This window comes from Eufriesea mexicana, unplaced genomic scaffold (genome assembly GCF_001483705.2).
Source record: "Eufriesea mexicana isolate 0111107269 unplaced genomic scaffold, ASM148370v2 scaffold172, whole genome shotgun sequence".
NCBI classification, from domain to species: domain Eukaryota; kingdom Metazoa; phylum Arthropoda; class Insecta; order Hymenoptera; family Apidae; genus Eufriesea; species Eufriesea mexicana.
This window is the reverse complement of record NW_016908330.1, coordinates 433164-453355: the sequence shown is the minus strand read 5'-3', so window position 1 is coordinate 453355 and position 20192 is coordinate 433164. Positions and strand designations below refer to the sequence as shown.

At 25.6% G+C, this 20192-nt stretch overlaps 6 protein-coding genes across 7 annotated transcripts; 3 read left to right on the top strand and 3 right to left on the bottom strand.

The window, feature by feature from the left end:
- Positions 1–58: 58 nt before the first annotated feature.
- Positions 59–1993, bottom strand: Fkbp12 (peptidyl-prolyl cis-trans isomerase Fkbp12). Of its 2 annotated transcripts, XM_017910774.1 has the most exons (5): positions 1921–1993; positions 1768–1837; positions 1389–1436; positions 1014–1200; positions 59–548 (listed from the first exon to the last, which is right to left on the bottom strand). In XM_017910774.1, exons 2-5 carry the CDS (start codon positions 1802–1804, stop codon positions 491–493), a joined length of 330 nt encoding a protein of 109 aa, XP_017766263.1. In that variant the 5' UTR covers positions 1805–1837; positions 1921–1993; the 3' UTR covers positions 59–490. The 2 variants fall into 2 exon arrangements, with proteins under 2 accessions (XP_017766263.1, XP_017766261.1); XM_017910772.1 differs by having other exon boundaries at positions 61–548; positions 1768–1985.
- An 884-nt stretch (positions 1994–2877) lies between these two features.
- LOC108555231 (transmembrane protein 68) lies at positions 2878–4479 on the bottom strand. Its single transcript, XM_017910787.1, has 6 exons — positions 4431–4479; positions 4086–4224; positions 3924–4018; positions 3360–3721; positions 3088–3291; positions 2878–2982 (listed from the first exon to the last, which is right to left on the bottom strand). Exons 1-6 carry the CDS (start codon positions 4477–4479, stop codon positions 2878–2880), a joined length of 954 nt encoding a protein of 317 aa, XP_017766276.1.
- Positions 4480–5845: 1366 nt separating this feature from the next.
- On the top strand, positions 5846–8367 carry LOC108555225 (E3 ubiquitin-protein ligase MARCH5). Its single transcript, XM_017910781.1, has 7 exons — positions 5846–5940; positions 6202–6383; positions 6637–6799; positions 6889–7097; positions 7247–7565; positions 7638–7785; positions 7870–8367. The coding sequence occupies exons 2-7, from the start codon at positions 6242–6244 to the stop codon at positions 7999–8001; spliced, it is 1113 nt and encodes a 370-aa protein (XP_017766270.1). The 5' UTR covers positions 5846–5940; positions 6202–6241; the 3' UTR covers positions 8002–8367.
- Positions 8368–9918: 1551 nt separating this feature from the next.
- LOC108555230 (2-aminoethanethiol dioxygenase) lies at positions 9919–10990 on the bottom strand. The gene is made up of 3 exons (XM_017910786.1): positions 10970–10990; positions 10460–10794; positions 9919–10314 (listed from the first exon to the last, which is right to left on the bottom strand). The coding sequence occupies exons 2-3, from the start codon at positions 10757–10759 to the stop codon at positions 9919–9921; spliced, it is 696 nt and encodes a 231-aa protein (XP_017766275.1). The 5' UTR covers positions 10760–10794; positions 10970–10990.
- Positions 10991–12475: 1485 nt separating this feature from the next.
- LOC108555229 (uncharacterized protein C2orf42) lies at positions 12476–15132 on the top strand. Its single transcript, XM_017910785.1, has 6 exons — positions 12476–12862; positions 12957–13280; positions 13358–13577; positions 13649–13854; positions 13944–14862; positions 14963–15132. The coding sequence occupies exons 1-6, from the start codon at positions 12476–12478 to the stop codon at positions 15130–15132; spliced, it is 2226 nt and encodes a 741-aa protein (XP_017766274.1).
- Positions 15133–16461: 1329 nt separating this feature from the next.
- Positions 16462–19122, top strand: bic (bicaudal). Its single transcript, XM_017910783.1, has 4 exons — positions 16462–16710; positions 17268–17639; positions 18200–18326; positions 18410–19122. The coding sequence occupies exons 1-3, from the start codon at positions 16633–16635 to the stop codon at positions 18308–18310; spliced, it is 561 nt and encodes a 186-aa protein (XP_017766272.1). The 5' UTR covers positions 16462–16632; the 3' UTR covers positions 18311–18326; positions 18410–19122.
- The last annotated feature ends 1070 nt before the right edge of the window (positions 19123–20192 follow it).

Below are 20192 nucleotides of genomic sequence, written 5' to 3'. Positions count from 1 at the left end.
ATTACATTACCGGTACAATTATTTCTTTTTGCATCATTGAAAGATTTTGTACAAAATACCCAGGTGATAGTTTACCAAGTACTAAGTAATTGGAATGAACACAGATGTTGGATTATATGTTGAATGCTTCAAGATTTATTTAATTCAATTACTCATAATAGGAATGCAAACAGCCTCAAATCGAGTAATGTAAATTTTAATCTTATTACAAATGTAAAAGAATGATTAAACTGTTCTAATATCTCACATTAATTGGTCATTGATGATTTCTGTACAATAATAATTCGTAGTTTATATAAATGTGCAATTGTGAAACACAGAATTTAAAAAATTTTCTTTTTTACTTTTTGTCTTTATGAGCAATCAAATTAAGATTAGTATGTAAGACATACCATTCATGCAATGACTACTTAACATAATGTAATTTGAAGCGTTTAATTATCTGTGGTTCTGATGTGTGCAGTCAATTTGATACACCCTGAAAATCTTTTCAAGGCTCCACCTTCAATAATTCCACATCAAAGATGAGAACAGCATTTGGAGGAATAGTGTGTCTATGTCAAGGAAAATAATTACCTATGTAATTATTAAAACTGATCTTTTGATACAGTTTATAACTTAATTAAATCTTCTGCTACTAGAAAACAAAAATTCAAATAATACCAATGATAACTAGAAAATATAATTTAATATAAAATATTTATAAATGAATCATTTAATTATTCTGCTCTTCTGCACTGCAATAGAAAAAAGAAAAAAACATTAATCATACATTCACAATTAAAAGATAACTATAAAATAACATTATTAATAATATATAAATATTTCATAAAATATAAGAATTAATTAAAATTAATACACATCATGACTACATCATTAAATGAACATCATTAAAGGAATTATAAAATTTGACTTTTTTTGCTGACATATTTGCTATATTGCTATGGAAATAGCAATTATATAGAAATAAAAGTTGATAATGCTACACATGTTTATATTGTATTAAAGGATATACTCCAGGATGTCCTCGGCTACCATAGGCAAAATCTGGTGAACAAGTTAACCTAGCACGTTCTCCAACACACATTTGAGCAACTCCTTGGTCCCAGCCTTTAATAACTTCTCCTTTACCTATTTTAAATTTAAATGGTACCCCACGGTCCCTACTAGAGTCAAATTTTTTTCCATTGTTGAGGGTACCTATTACATAAGTAACTATTAGACTTTCATAAAATATAATATAAATTAGAAACAATATTATTTTACTTAATATAAATATATGTTAAGAGTCAAATGAATTTCAAACACGACATTAAAAGTATTTTATTATTGTTGAAACCAACTTTTAACATACATAATATAATATCAAAAATTGTTTAAATGTTTACCTGTATAATGAACAACTACGGTCTGTCCCGATTTCGGATATGTCTGACCTAGACAGATAAAATATTACAAGAAATGTTGCATTATAAATGAAAAGTATAAATTATCAAAATTTTGTACATTTGCTACACGTATTAAGTAAAGACCGAAATCACCTTATTTGGATCGGATCATCGGTAAAGCATGCTTTTCACCGATTTTCACGTTGTAAATAAATCTCCTAGACTAAACCTTCCGGCATATTTTAATTATAATACAATTAGGAAGATTCGATTAACGTCAAACAATAAAAGAATTACGAAGGTGTGACTCGAAAAGAAAGAAAAAGCAATCGAAAAAGAAAAGTGAAAGATTGCAGAATATCGTGTACAGAATAATTACCGTCTCCGGGAGAAAGAACTTCCACATCCACGCCCATGACTATGTATTTTATGTCACAGAAATAGGATTCCTAACGAAGAAGTAAGTAAATTTTATTATAGGAAAATGGATAATTTGAACCGCTAAGCAGAATTCACATAAACGTGATCCTACTATCTGCAAAAAACGAGGCCACTCCAATGCCGTTCGATGAATATAACAAGGTATCTGAAGATACCCTCGGGAAAGAAATTTTAACTGGAAAAGCCGCCGTTAGGTTCGCTGCGCTTCAGATCTTCCGGTAACACATGACGATCGATGCCAACATTTCCGATTCCGGCAAATTTAAAACAAATATTAATTTATTGATTTCTTATCATTATATAATCAACAAAAAAATTATATAACTGATTTAATTGAAATAAATTATATTTATTTATTTATTTTGATTCTAAATTTTTGAAGTAATCAAATTTTGAAGAAAAGACTAGAACTATTATTGTAAAATAACATTAAAATTAAGTAACTTCTTTTGAGAAATATAAATATAGACTTTCATGAACTTTATTATTTTTATGTATAAAGATAATAAATAAAAAAATGTATATAAGTACTTGTACAATATTGTATGGAATTATTAACAGATCACAATTATACAATAAATTCTCATTGCAGAAAATATATTTACAAAGTATTAATATTAAGAATTCTAATCGCAATAAAAATATCTATAATTCTTGAAAAAGAAGTTAAAGACTATCCTCAGATATGTGTATAAGATTATGAATATTAATAATTCATGTCATATATGTATCTATATATAAAAAATAATATTATATCATCAATAAATTAAGATAAAATATATAAAATGTTTACTGAATAATTAAAAAGGCAAATAAGTTGTTATATCTAAAAAATAAGTACTATTTCACTGTTGCAAAATCAACATTTTTTTAGCTTACATAAACTTTAAATGTAAAAAAAATTCATTATTAATCATTACTAAATTTAGCACCAGAAATTAAAGCTGTAAATCTTAAAAATTCAAAAAAGTATGGTATTTTTTAAATTTCTTTTCACTTCAGACTATAAGACAAAATGTTATAATAATGGAATAAATGTTAAAAATTATCATTGTTCTTTCTTTGGAGAATATATTCTTTCTAATAAAGCTAATGATATATTTCCAGGTATTCTTTGATGTTGACTTATTAAATTATTTAATGCATCAGCAACCTGAAAATAAAAATAATAAATCTAAAACACTTTGCTCTCTATATCTTATAATTATCTATTTTATTTTAAATTTAACTAAGAAATTTGAGTGTGTGTGTTCATTACCTTCATTTGTAACTGCTCTGGTGTAAGATTTCCATCATATGGAATTGGTTTACCAACATATGTTATTAATTTTACAGGGAAACCACCATAAATAGGTACAAAAGGAAATCTGGTAGCAGCATATATTCTCAACCACATTCTTCTACCCCAACTTATTGTTCTAAATGCTTCTCTAATATTTTTTGTAAACAAAGGTATTACGCACTGTTACAAAAATATTAATATTTCAGAATGATGCAAATAAAGCAGAAAGGTATAATAAAATAACATACCACTTTAGCATCCAATGCAACCTTTGCAAAACCAACTCGTTTCTTCCACATTAATTGATAATAAAAATCTCCAAACTGTGCTTCATATACACCACCAGGTGAGATAGCAAGCATGTTACCTTCTTTTAAAATATTAGAACATATTTGAACTGTACCAGGTATAACTTTCAATACATCGGAAATAATAGACCACCCAGGACATTTAAAAAGAAATCTATCTGCTACAGTATGAATTAGTCTTGAATTTAGAAGTAATACTTTGGATATGAAGTAATAAAGATCTATGGGAATAGTTCCATGGTAGTACACAAAAAGTACTGATTCATTTTTTGGTATATTTTCTAGCCCAACTACTTCGTACCCTATATAAAAGGTTCATAATTTATAATTGTGCTTACTACATATGAAATATATCATATATAATTATATCTATAGCTATAATTATGTACAGATACAGCTACAATAAAATTGAAATATATTGTTTGAAAGTTATCTTAGTAATTAAAAAAGAATATATAAAGATTGTGAAAATAAATATTACTTAATTAATTTGATATAACATACCATACCAAATCCAACCATGAGCATCCCAAACTGCAGCTACTACATTACGAGCTGCATTTCTCCAATCTGTCCCATATGCATTTCTTAATCTAACTCTATGGAAACAAAGTAAAACAAAAAATTATTTATCATTGATATATGCTTAAATTAATAAAAACTCACCTGTGTAACTTGTATACGTATAATATTAATGCAGTTAAATATAATAATACCACAATTATAAGTGGAAGTAAAAATGTTATTAAAAGTGGCATTAGAAGCCATGATAACCAAAGTATAAAATCCACGTCAATGTATTCAACTAAAAAAAATATTAGCATTATTCATTATATAATTTTTATATACAATATTCATACAATAAAATTAATAAGTAAATTGTTAATTTAATAACTATTATACATACAATCTTTATTATTTAAACATGCCTATAATAATATACTTTTTTAATTGGAAATTATTGATGTCAATAATATTTATTTATATATACATATGGAACTATATTTTTACCTATAGTATCCTCTAAAATTTTCCATAAATTCGATATGATGGAGAACATGTTTAGATTATGAAAAAGGTGAAAACAATAATAAATGTTTTATAATTACGAGAAATCTGATATTTCATTATCAAACAACCACATATTCAATGTAGACATTCTAGACAACAATCTATAATATTTGTTTTCGCTTTTTTTAAAATGATCATTTATATACCAAGATGACAATGTTTAATTGCTACTTGCAGTTATAAATATTCCAATATGGATTATTTTCTTTTTATCACAATGCACTTTCATTTAACGTTTATAAACATAAATGATTATAATTAATCTTCTAAAAATCTTATATAGAATTTACACACTGTATGTCTAACATAAATTTTTAAATTTTTTTTATTCGATACTTAAGATAACAATTATAAACTCAGTAAATTTGATAGTTGACAATCTATGCGATGATACGTCACTAGAATTGCAAACTGTTATTTGTAGTAGTATATACAATGGAATTAATATGAAAATAATGAATAAATAAAAATAATTTTTATAATCTAGATAATTTGTTGTAGAATCCTTAAATCATATAATAAATTTATAATAATAATCATTTTGAAGATGGCGCTGAAAATTGAAAATAATAAAACAATGTAAATCACAAATCTCAGAAAAATAAAAAACGAAATCAGTAAGTATCTAAAAGATCAAAATAATTTAAACAATTGCAAAAATTTACTGTTTCATATGTGTATAAATTTTAATAAATAAATTCATTTCAAAAATTAAGAAAAAAAATTAAAAAGCCAGTGGAAATAGTGTCTGATATTGATGTGAAGTTCGGCGATATATTTCATTGGCGAATTTTCGCATTAACATATTGTTACTATAAACAACAATTTCGCCAACTTTTAATCGTTGCCAATAAGAGTAAAAACAAAATTAATTTACTTTATGTGGACAGAAACAATTTTTTCTATTAGAGTTACAAAATATTAACAAAGATTGCTACGTAACCAAATTATTTTCATTGTCACTTTTATTTTACATTGTATATTTAAAAAATGTCTATTGTCTTATCACTTCATCATAAATGTGTAACAGTAAATTGTTTATGAACGTTGGGTCAGGTAAAAATTACTACTTTTGATTTCAATAATGTATTTACATCACTAACATATGATATCAAATTTTTATGTCAGTCCCCACTTGTATAACCTGTGTTTGAATAGAACTATTTCCTTGATAAAGTTTGTATTATTCGAATTATATGTGCGTTATATTACTTTAGTTTGCAATAATCTCTATCAACCTGTGAGTGATCAAATTCACTATGACGTGTTAGTAACAAAATGGTCTTGTAATGTATTAACATTGTATTTTAACTATATGACATTAGTTTTATTCAAAATATTAAAAGAAGCATTTAAATACAGTTTTCGATATATTTTTGAAATTTATTTTCGTCATTTTGTGATATAAATAAAGATGTATACTCTGCTGAATAAAAAAATGTCTGGAAAGGTAATTGTACTTTAAATAAAAAATTTATTTTAATATGCAATAAAAGTACGCATATCTATGCATGTTATTATGCAATGTCCTTGAAATTTCTGCAATTTCATACCAGTATAATATAATTATTAATAATTATATTGATTTATGTGTACATATATTTTGTTATTATTTTGTAAATGTCATCAGATACATGTTTCCATATATTTAAAATACTTAATAAATTAATAACATTTATTTTTATATGAATGATAACTATTATTTTTTCAGGTATAACATAGTGAGGCAATACTGAATATCTTAATATAAAATGCCAAACATTTCAATTAGGATAACACGTATTCGTAGAGAATCTACTGCTGCAAATGATATTGCTCGTCTTCAAAGCATAAACAATGCATTGAGAACAATTAGAAGAAATATACAACAACAAATTATTGCATCAAATAATGGTAAAATTTATTTATATGCATATATGTACTTTTAATAGTTTTTCTATTCTATCAATTCTGTTGTATCAGAATTATGAAACTTTAGAATTTTTAGAAATATTACAATACATAAAAAAATTTCATAAGTTAATATCTACATTTGAAATCTAACTAATTGCAGTATTTATCATAGGAAAAGGGACCATAATTAATTGTACTCTCATTTTTACTATTTGTTAAATTTTAAGATACTAATCAATATACTTTGTTAAAGAAATGTTTGATGCTCAACCTGCAGCACCTATATCAGATGAGGAACCATTACCTGTTGTATTGTCAGAATCTACAAACAATGCACAACCTAGTGATGTTATTGATGGAACATCTTCCCAAAACCAACCAGAAATTAGTGCACCAGCAATAAACACAGAAGAGGAGTATGTATATTAATATAAGTTACAATTTTATACACAAAAAATAAAATTTCAATTTATGTTTCTTAACTAAATTTTCTTTTGTAATTCAGCAAAAGATATTGTTGGGTATGCTTTGCAACAGATGAAGATGATGCAACTGCTTCATGGGTAAAACCATGTCATTGTCGTGGTTCAACAAAATGGGTTCATCAGGGATGTATACAAAGATGGGTTGATGAAAAACAGAAAGGACATGCAGATGCACGTGTAGCATGTCCACAGTGTAATACAGAATATATTATTGTACATCCAAATATGGGTTAGTTATTTTAATATATACTTATTTCACAATAATTTCATTTAAACTTATTACTGATATAAACTGTTATGGTACTTAACTTATAGTTTAACTTCGTAATTTAAATGTTAAGACATTATAATATTATAATATGATTACATTTATTACAGGACCGTTAGTAGTTGTACTGGATACTATTGATGGAGTAATTTTTTGGATTTGCCCATTTATTTCAACTAGTATAGCTGTTGCATGTATATATTGGATAGCTGTAACATATGGAGCAGTAACAGTAATGCAAGTATTTGGTCATAAGGATGGTCTAGCTATGATGGAGCGAGCGGATCCTTTGATATTGCTAGTTGGTTTGCCAACTATTCCAATAACATTAGTTTTGGGAAAAATGTTGAGATGGGAAAAACTAGCACTTCATCTTTTAAGGCGACACGCATATGAGATTCCTATTTTGCGGCAATTTTTTGCTAGTAGGTATGTACAAAATTTCATATGAAAATTTTGTTATTTTAGTTATGGTAGTGATGATCATATCTATGATGATAGAGTACAATCTGAAAATGTACCACCTATGAGTGATTCAGTATCAATAGCCCGTATCATTTGTGGTGCACTTCTATTACCTAGTATTGCCAGCATATGTGGAAAAATATTTTTTGGGAGTATACATTCTAACTTTCAAAGGACATTACTTGTATGTATTAGATTTCCTTATCATTAGTTAAACAGTTACTTTAAATTTTATTTAAAATGTGCATTTAAAATTGTATTTTTGCAGGGAGGTATAGCATTTATAACAATAAAGGGTGCATTCAAGATTTACCATAAACAACAACAATACATAAGACAATGTCAACGTCGTATAATGGATTATACAGAAAATAATGTTGCACAATATGGAAGACAATAAAATTCTGAGACCAACCGAACAAATGATATATACACAGAAATAGGTTCTTGGGAGAATACTATTGAAAGACAGTACATCTCTAAATGTACTTTCTAAAGTATTTTAGAAAAACTAAATTTCATAGTGTACTTTCATTATAAAAAGAGATGTCCAGCGTATTAAGTTTATGTAAGAATATAAGTTTGTGGGTACTTTAATCAGGTCTAGCAAATACGTAAGTTACATATATTCACATATGGGCGCGCGCGTACGAAATTGTCATATACATAAATATAATTAGTAAATTATTATCTGTCTGACAAAGAACATCTAAAATGGAAATGTTATATTGCTTAAATTTAATTGTTAGGAAAGTTACAATAGTGTTCACTCATCCTTCCTTGCATAGTAAGTAAGATTTAAGATATGTTGATACCTTTAATACAAATGTATTTTCCTCGATTTGAAATAATTATGTGACAAAAAGATCGTCATCTACTATGCTAAATCTGTAGTTTATTGATGAAAAAAACTGTATATTTTATGAAGTTAATACAGCACAAGTTTTCTGTGCATTCAAAATAGATAAGTTTTTAGGAATTATTCACATTTTGATTACTAATGTAAAAAGGGATACAGTCTTTAGAGAAGAATTTATTTCTATTATAGATAAGTTTTGAATTAGGTACTGATTTATATATTAATATATATTAAATAAAACAGTTTTGGTATAAAATTTAATTTTATGTAAATGCTTTCTTTTGCTGTAGATATAAGAAACTAGTAAATATCAATTTTAATCAATAAATTGTGTTTCTTTTTATACCTAGATAAATAAGTAATATACACGATAATCAACAGATTAACTTGCTACATAATTTTTTAATTAATACTTAAGTCTAATTAATCTAATCTTTTTTAGGTCTTAACAAAAAGTTAAATTAAGATGTATGTACACAATAACTTAAATGTTTAATTTTACAATTTTGTGTATATAAGCATTTCTTGTTTTTAATAAAAAGAAAAATTATATGTATTTCTTTATTTTTTAAAAAAGACCATTATCTTTGATGAGATGTGATTGTTATATGATAAAAACTCTGGTATCACAAGAGTATTTTAAAGAAAGACAATATAATACATAAATATATTTATTATTAAACTTTTTAAATATAAATTGTATTATTAAGTACGATATATGTATATATTGCACAATGTGTATATATATATAGAACTTGAACTACTTGATCTATAAGAACTATATAGATAATTAAATTGAAATATTAGAATATATACATCAAAATGTAATGCATATTTTTTTACAACAGAGATGATAAACCTATTTCTTAAATATCATGTGATATAAGTAAGTATCACATTTTTTATACAAATAAAACTTTTGTTTTTATTTAATAATATTATATGGTTTTTTAATTATGCAATTTATTAATAATATTATATGGTTTTTTTAATTATGCAATTACATATAAAGTGTATTATAATACATTTTTTGTTTACATCCTTACTCTATATATTAATGAAATAGCAAATATAATGTAATTATTTCACACTTGTAATTTTTATACAGGTAACTCTATAATATACAAAAATCAGTAAGAATGCAATTAAAAATTACATTTAATTTCAATCTAAAATTAATAATAAATAAAAATAAACTATGTTAATGATAAACTAATATTGCAAAATATAAAAATTTTGTATCATTTTTGTTTATATTAAATTTATCTAAATAATATATGTGTATTTATATATTTCTATATCTGCAAAGAGATACAAGAGATAAACACCAATATTATACATTTCATTAGAATTTAAACATTCTTAAAAATATATAATATAATTACAATTGTAAATTAATGTAATAAAATGCAAAATTTTTTAACAAATGGAACAAGAAGTATTTTTTGGTACTTTAGGTTACATTAAAGGTGGTCCTGTATATTTAAGACTTCCAGAATAGAAATCTGGTGGACCCTTAATAACCACCAATTTAACTTCCTCTACTATGTCTGATGAATCTGTACATAATTTGGAACTACTAACAGTTTTGAAAAAAGTACATGGTCTTGGACCTTTCCCAGAATCATCTACATCATAAGGAGGACTAAGTATATCCAAAAATGCAGCAGGACCTTCAATGCATGTAATTTCATGCAAATTTTTATCTCTTGGTGTAAGAGTACAAGCAGGCGAATTACTGTGTAAAGATATTGGTTTGTGTCTAAATGCCATTACTTCTTTGTTCAATCTAATTGTATGATCTTCATTTGCTTTTAAGGTATAATTATTTACTTGGACTACACCACTGATTACCTACATTTCCAAACAAAATAAAAACTATAATTTTATATGATCTTAAACAGAAATAATTAATCAATAATAAAATCTATCATTAATAATGAATGTTACAATATCATTAACATAATATTATGTTAAAAAAAAAAAAAGTATTACACACCTTTAAAAAACCATACATTCCAGGATGATCATGTATTGGCATTGTAAATCCATGTTTCAATATAAAAATTGAAATAGCAAAGTCTTTGTTTTCGAATATGTCAATAACCCACATTGGTGCATGTTGCGCTTGTATAAAATCAAGAACCTGTTCATTTAGGTTTACATCTTCAGCTGTAATTTTGTTCATTAGATTCCGCAATTTGTCAAAGTTTTTTTGACAAAGTTTGAATCCAACATTACTCCGTTCTTCAAATGTATTTAACGCTTGCTTCCACAACGTTTTAATCGCCGCCGTCATATTTATTTACTTTATAATAATTTTTATGATTTCACCTTTTGTAAATCATTAATCTATCAATAATGTATTTAAAGATATCAAAATATAAATACATATGAGATATGATTTCAAAAGTTTGTTAAAAATAATGACAATGTAACCTTAATGACAATTGAAATTTAATATAAAAAATAACATTAATTATCTAAATTAAATAAACATAATAGATACCATTCAATTATTATATAAATATTATTCACGGTCTATATTTCTTCCGAAATCCTGTTAAATAAGATTCATCAATATTATTGAAAGCTGTTTCATATTTAGAGGTTAAATGTATTATATATTTATTTTTTGTTATATATTATGACTACTCGATTAATACTTTTGTATCACTTTTTATAACACAATATATGTTACTAATCGTTTATTGTTTAATTAAATTACTCTTTAAAAATACTTTACATTCAATACAAAACTTTGCTAAACATGCCTATGTGACTTGATACCTATACACTGTAAACATAAGTAGAATTTCGAAATTTCAGGCTATACTTACATGATTGTTCTATTTTGGTTTTTACACTGAATATATAACACGAAGAAATATCAATCTATAATAATTTATTTGCTATTTAAGAAAAATAGATAGTTTATGCAGATAAGTATTTGATTTATCACTTAAATAAATTAATTAATTCCGAAAGTAATTTTCAAATATTTAGAAGAATATGTGGTTATAAAAATATTTTCTCACATATGTCATATATGAATATATAATAAAAACTCATATATGAGATTTTAAATGTGTATTTTTTATTTATCCACATATATGTATTTAATTAAACAATGGAAAAAGGATGGCAGATAGTAAAATTAATTTAATTATTAAAAAAAACAATAACGTTTTACAATTATTTAAAATAATTATAAGAAAAAATTGAAGAATCTGCTAAATATTACATTTCAATAAATATGAACTATTCTTGCAGTAGTATTATGAATTAAGGGTAATTGAGGAATTATTTAGTTCTGTGAATTTGGGTTAATGTTGCGTGGAGAGGAATGCCCTCTGTCGTAAATGCTAGTAATTTGGAATTGAGATGAGCTTTATTTATTTACTATCAAAAGCAAACTTTTCTGTAACATAATTCTCAGTGAAAGGCACATCATTCTTTTTTCTTATTATAACCATTAGTTTTGTTGTAAAAGGTAAGAGTAGATAAAAGCTTCATATCTTTAATATGTATATCATTCAGAATTCGTAAAATGTGTCATGTAGAACAATACCTGAGTGTTTAGTAAAAGTTTAATTAATATTTTCTTAATGCGAAAATGTAAATGTTATTTGAATCTTTTATATTCAATGATCTTTATATGTAGCACATTATAGGACTTTATATCAATAATTACGAAATTAAACATTGTTTGTAATAATATTTTTAAAATATAAAACTAATATAAAAAATATATAAATATAATGTTTATATAACTATAATGTATATTTTATTTACATATTTTTGTTATTATGAAAATATTTTGCAATAGTCATATGATAATTAAAAATTATAATTATACATTATTTAACATTTAACAGTAATATTAAACATGATGACATTAAATTTTAAATATAAAACATTATGGAATTAAATAATAATCTATCTTACATATATATATTGTTTCTTAGTAAGGTATTCTCATATATTATTAAAACAACCATAATATTGTTTAGCTATGTCTAATGAGGAGCGTTTGAGGAAGCTATTATCTGACTTAGGTAAAGCTACATTACGTGGAATTCGTAAATGTCCAAAATGTGGAACTTATAATGGTTCTCGTGGTTTGTGTTGTAAAAACAAATATTGTGATGCAGTATTTAAGGAACCTGGAGAAAAGAGAAAATTATCAACAGAAGCATGTAAACTTATTACGGGCACAACTGCTCAAGTTTTTTCTGTTAGAGTACGCGATAAAGGTCCAGACTATCGTGGATTTGTTCAATTACCATTAATAAATGCTACAATTTCTAATGAAATGACAACACTTATTTCACAGTCCAATGCATTATGTTTTGTTGATAGCTGTGAAAGAAGTTTTGACACTAGTGTTCTTAAATGTCATGTAAGTTTTACGAATTGAAAAATATATATTATCAGAACTGTAAATAATAATAACTAGCTCTATGTTGAAGAAATTGTAATATCTTCTTTTATAGGAAAAAAATTCGTCCAGTGTGCCTGCCTCTGCATGCCAGCATATACAGGCAGCCTTAAGATGCTATGCAGAAGCACAGCCATTAACTTTAAGAAATTCTATTCTGTCATCTTTAAATGTAAATAATGAAATGAAGCAAGAAATTTGGTTACTTGCTACAGAAACTTCAGGCCCTTTAGTACAGCGTGTGTCTAAAAATATAATGGCAGTGAAATGTAAGGCTTCACCAAAACATCCACTAGGTTATCTTCACTTTTCTCTTTTTGTTACAAAATTGAAAGATAGAATTGAACATCGTTATTTTTGTTCTTGTTCCACATATAAAGTAAGTATCAAGAGACTAATTTAAATTTATATTATGTATAATTACAATATTATTAACAGTATTACAAACTAATTTAGGGTGTAGCAAAATCAACAGGAGATAAACCAGATGTAGCTCAATCTTCTCAGAATAAACGCTGTGTACATTTCTATGCTTGTATTTGTGCATTTGCTAGTGATGCAAAGCTGTCAGAAGAATTCAGTTATTATATCAATTTAGATCAGAATGATTTAAATATATCAAAGCCATTAACAACAGTATTGCAAAATGATGAACAAGATAAAATAGTAGGCATTGGTAAGGAGATTCATCCTAATCATACATAAAATTAAGTGTAACTAGATATTCATTATACAACAAATTTTTAGATCTTGATAGTTTAACTACAGATGATACAGATACACATCTTTTAATATTTCGAGATGATACTTTAACAGTCCAAAGTTTAGATGGAAATAGATTAGATTTGGATTCAATGAATTTAGAGTCTACAATCTTACCACATAGTATTGTTGAAAATATTGAAGTAGAATGTGATCGTACCTTATTAGAAGATAATAATATGATATCACAAGTAAGACTTTATTACATTTTTAGCTCCTATATATAAGACATTTCATTAAAAGAAATTGATTAAAACATTCAAATTCATCTGAAATTTAGGTGAATAATTTAGAAGTAATCAATCAAGATGGTGTACAACTTGATGGAAACACTGTTAAAATAATGGATGATCAGACAAGTATAGATTCTAAATATAATGTGCTTAATAATAGTCAGTATATATTAAATGATAATAATATAAAAATACTAAATACTGGAACTTTAAAGGTTCTTGATACAAATGCTATTTTGGATGTGAATAATATGAAGTTAATTGATACTAATACTGTTTCAAATACAAGTAGTGTAAAAATAGTAGATAAAAACATGTTAGTACAATATGATACTGGAAATATATCAAATACAGAAAGTAATAATATACAACAGCCCATTTCGACAAAACGAAAACGAGATGACAAACCAACAAGCACAAATACCACAAGTCTGAATAATTTAAGTTCAATAGAACCGAGAAAAGCTAAAACGAAGTTACATATTGTTAAGAAATATCAAAATCTTTGTGAAGATTTGGATGAAGCTAATATAAATTTACCTTTTATTAAGTGGCTCGCATCGATAACGGAAAGAATAAATCAAACTATGCATTTTCAGTTTGATGGAAAACCAGATCCCTTAGTATTTCATGTACCTCAAATATTTTTTGACTGTTTACGAGAAAGAATATCTTGTGGTGGTAAAAAAAAACGTTTGCCAAATTCAACAACGGCATTTGTTAGAAAAGATGGGGTACCATTAGGTACTTTTACTAAATATACATGGCAAATTACTAATATTTTACATGTCAAAAGTATTTTTGAAACACCTCTTATACCTTTGGAAATTACGAGAAGTTTCGTTCAAAACGCAGATGGTACATATGAATTGTATAAAAGGGAGGAAACAGAAATCGATCGATATAAAAAAACTAATAATAATGCGTTAATTAAGCCTTTAGAATTAAAAACATATTTGAAAGTTGGTAAGAACTAAATGTTTAAAAAAATATAGTTTACAAATTAATGTATACTTAAAACAGTAATTAATTATAAATATCGTAAGTATTTCACTTTATTTTGCAGGAAATACTTCTCCAAATCAAGTTGAACCAACTCCATTCTTAATCGAATGGATTCCAGACATTTTACCAATATCAAAAATTGGTGAGCTCAGAATTAGATTTGAATTTGGTCATGTAAAAAATGAAACAAGTCATAGATGGAGGAAAATAGCATTATTAAAAAATTATTAAATTTTGTAATACTTGTATTTATATTACCAAATTTTCACTTTCCTATTATTATTGATTAAATAAGGTACAAGATCTTTTGAGGAAAATTTATCACTAAAGAGAAACAAATGTAACATGATTTCATGAGTAACTTGCTATATTTTGAATATTAAATAATTTAATATATGTTAAAAAGGTAATTAAGACATACCTTAAATTTTACATGAAATGAATACTTAAATTAGAAGAATTAAAAGAAGTGTTTTTTCTTTGGAAATAGTTTCTAAATTAATTTTAAAGAATTAAAGACTGACCTAATTTTATTATATCTTTTTATAAAGATACAAATTAGAGAAATAAAGATTTCTCATAGAATAAATGATTCATATTTTCATGATATGAAAAATAATCATATCACATCACAAAATCAGTATCTTCTGTTCATTAAAAAATTTCATTTTCAATTATGCAATATATTTGTTAATTAATTTATTGGAAGTGAATATATGAAAAGTTATGTTTATATTATTGTCAACAGCATGCTAAATTATTGTTATATAAGAATGTGATATATTGTAAATATATATTTTAAATTGAATGCTGTTATGTAAGAGCTAAAACATATTTACATTATTTAATAAAACTTCCTTTGTTTTATGAATCTTAAAATAAATTATGCATCTAAAGTATTTGTAGTCACAAATTATTTGCCAATACACCTATTAGATAACTAACATTTTTTTGTAGAATAAAGAAATATCAAATGATCATGCATAAAAAGAAATATGCAAATATATATTATTGTTATAAATTACACCTCTATTCGTCTTTCTCTCGATGTGACAGAAATACAAGTTGCCAATTAGTTCGAAAAATAGAATATGTCAAATACAATTACAATGTTTAATTTTGAACTTTACATTCGCGCCTTATTTTGTACTAAATTTGATCAATTTTCAAATAACTTCAATAATTTACGATTGTTACACTTATTTAATAGTTCATTTTTATTAGATTATAGTAATTTTTTCAGATATCATTATACGATATTTCTTAATTCTATTATAACACCATTTATGAAGTTTTTTTCTTCGAAGTCGTATGTTATAATATGATGGTTTCCATAACCTCCATGTTCAGATGAACTATTATATGAAATAGTGATTCACAGCTAAAATGGATCTTTCAACTCAGCAAAATATTTTGTGTGAAATTTCGATTTATCGAATTAACTTATATTTACTTTATGTTTGAACAGAACGATTTACAATTAGTCGATGCAGTGTTTTGAGTTAAGTTCTAAACGGAAGCATTGCCCTGCCGGAAGTTATCTCTGACGTAGGAGCTAAAGAAGCGTACACTTCCATTTTCTCGATCCTTTCGGTGAATAGGGAGCACGTGTTTGCTCGCCGGTCGTGTTCAATTCATTTTATTGTATAAAACTTTGCGTCAGTTTTGTAGTCTGTTTAAACTTTGCGACCAAAGATCAAAAAATTCTGATCATCGTAAAGGCAGGTTAATATGAATCCCGAAAAGTTGAAGAAGCTTCAAGCTCAAGTACGAATCGGCGGTAAGGGAACACCCCGACGCAAGAAGAAGGTATATAGGTTTATTTCGAAAGTTAACAAGAGTTTATAGAATTCTCAGGATTATTGACGCGTCACGAGTTTAAAAGTTTATAAAAGTGTATGTTTCAAGTGCCACTTGAACGATCTATGATTTGCCTCCTTCTGAAAAGTGTTGCTCAATTTACAACCACCAATTACTATTCTTGTACGATACCAAAGCTTTGTAATCCGTGTAAGACACATTTTAATTCTTTCAGTAAATTACTATCACATGTTTGTTATTTATAATGTTGTTTTTGTAGTTTTGATCTTTTATTTTTAATATGTCAAACGGTATTTGATTTTGTAGCTTTTTTATACATTAATTTTAAGTTTAATTTTAATTTTACCCATTAAATGTGTAATTTAACGTGAAATTATTAATATTATAATGTTTATATTTTTAACAAAAATCGAATTTTTGATATTTTTTAAGAATATTTTATATTAAGGTATAACAATTGATAAGAAAGGAAATTGTTTTAATTGAATGTTTAACTTTCATGCATACAACTTATTATTATTTATCTATATTTAATATATTTTTAGGTTGTACATGCTACTGCTGCTACAGATGACAAGAAATTACAAAGTTGTTTAAAAAAGTTGTCTGTGAATACGATACCTGGCATAGAAGAGGTTAACATGATTAAGGATGATGGTTCTGTTATCCATTTTAATAATCCAAAAGCCCAGGCTGGTTTATCTGCTAACACATTTGCCATTACTGGTCATGGCGAAAACAAACAAATAACTGACATGATACCAGGAATAATAAGTCAACTGGGTCCTGAAAGTGTTACACAGTTGAAACGATTAGCAAGTACAGTTTCTGGGAGCACAGTTGGTAAATCAACATTGGAAGAAGATGACGAAGTACCAGATTTAGTGGAGAATTTTGATGAAGCTAGTAAAGAGGAGGTAATAAATCTGCCTAAATAATAGTAAATGTTATGTTTAATGCTTTTAAGTTGAAGTATGATATATAGAAAATTATAGAAAGAGCATTTAATGTAGCATATGTATGTTACCATTGAGGGTATAACTTATCTGTAACCAAAATTATTTGCATTGGGCTGCAAAGTGTAAAACTTCTAAATGTAGTACATTAATTGTTTATAATATTTTAATAACTTCTTAGTGTGACCTGAAATTATAGTTGTAACATAGGAAATAGTTCGTGTGCAGTAATACGTTTCAGCATCATATTTAATATCCTATAGTTTTTAAGATGTTGCATATAAATTGTACAAATATTAATATTTATTTTTTTTTTTCAACGTGTAACAAATAAAAGATATGGAAATACAATCAAATCTGTCATAAACAGCGTTTTTCTTTTTTTTTATAGATTTTCTTCTTTGCACTTTTGCACTATAGTATTTGTAAGATCATTTTAGCTAAAAAAAGGAGATTATAAGATTGTTTATATTGGACTGTTTTTTTTTAATATTGTTGAATATACATATGATACATTTAAGGTTGCTCCAAAAAAGGAAGCAGATGAAAGTGATAAACCAGTTGGTGATAAAAAAGAAGCTGTTACGATTGATGAAAAAAAAGAAGCCCCCTTAGCTACACCTGAAGCTTAAAGTGTTCAGTAACAAGGTAATTTTCTTATATGAATTTATATGAATTAAACTGTATTGTTAAAAGAAGATAAAATTATTTCTTTCCATTTTCTTTTACAGCTATTTCATACAACTAAACTGTTGTAATTGACAAGTCGAATAATACAAGTTGCAAAAGCAATGCGTAAACGAAGTATCACTATACATACGTTATAAATATTTGACATACCCTATAATAATGCTATACGAGTAACAGTTGACAAGAAATAAAAAGGGCTGTTACAGAAATCAAAAGTTTCTACAAACAATGTTCTTTACTTTGTTGCATTTGCTGAAAAGTAGACTTTGCTTTGAAACAGCTAAAATGATCTTACTCTTGCTGAATTAACATTTTATAATGTTAAGTGCGTACGAGGAATGGTGTTTGAATTTTACGCATTTAATTTGAATGTTTATTCACGTGAAACGCAATATGAATCTATAATTTTTATTATGATCACATTTATGATAAGATCATATTTTTCTCATTGTCACATATTGTGTTCGTATGTGTTTTTACTTGCTGAGAGTAAACTCAAAGAATTTATAGAGATATAATTAGTAAAGCGAAATGAAATTCTGGCAAGAAATAATAGCTTTCCGCCTATTTGCAATGTAGGGGAAAGAAATTTATATGCATTGTAGAAAAAGAAGAAAAACGCGCGAAGTACTGAGGCACCTCTATTTTAATCGAAGTTAATATACGGATAAGAATAGTTTTTCGCAACAGCGTTCCAGCGTGAAAAAAATGAGGTGTAATATTTTGTAATGTAATCTATGGAATAAATTTGTTTGCTGGAAATGCGGTTTTCTACTTAAAAATTCATGTTCTCTGAATAATTATAGTCGTACTTTGCCGATATTTATATCCTCATTCATAGAATAGATCTGTAATAACAGTGTAATTATGAAAATATAAGTACTCTCTGTATAGTAATATTTTTTTCTTAACATTCCATTTACAGTCTTTGTTTCACATTTACTCAGCTGTGTGAACATAATTATATTCACTTTTTTTTTTCGAATTTCATTAACGTTTTTGCAAAAGAATGTAAATAAGGCAATTCCTTTATAATTTTCAGTATCTACTTTAAATATTGATCTTTTATTAAATATTTTTTTTTATATCGGTTTAGCAAAAGTAAAGTTATTTAGCAATGTATATTTCCCGATATAAGTACAATGTTTATTATGAAACAAACGAACAAATAAATACAGTAGAAATTTATTTTAATTATTTACTTTTTAACGTTTTATTACCTTTTTATATTTGTACCTTGTCATCTGTGTAAGTTTATTTTTATTTAAAAGAGGTATATAGTTTTTATGCAATTTTTGTATCTAAGTTCTTTATTTTAAAAGGTTCACGATCTTCTATATTTCGAATACACTTTCTTTTATTTAAATACACATTTAATTATACGAATATCACGTTATAAATACGATCATCTGGTGATTACGTACATATTAAATATTTATCCGAGTTACACGAATTAATTATTAATCATTTGTGGGATTAAATTTGATTATATTTTTCGATTATATATATAATATATTGTTACATACTAATGTCATAATACTGAAAGATCGTTAAATTTAATAAACTATTCAAAGAATTTTATGTAAAATAAATATTTTCTAAGTACCGAATAAAAACGTGTAATATAAACATATCTTAATATTTTAAACTTAAAATCATTTGGATAAATTTATTGTCACGCGATAAAAATCACACGTTGTAATCTTAAACATTTTAGAGTAACAATTATCGAACAATATAATATTGAGATTTTTAGTATAACAATTTAAAATGATTTTATCTTTACTTTTATTTCGTTTTTTTTTTTTTTTTTTTTTTTTTTTT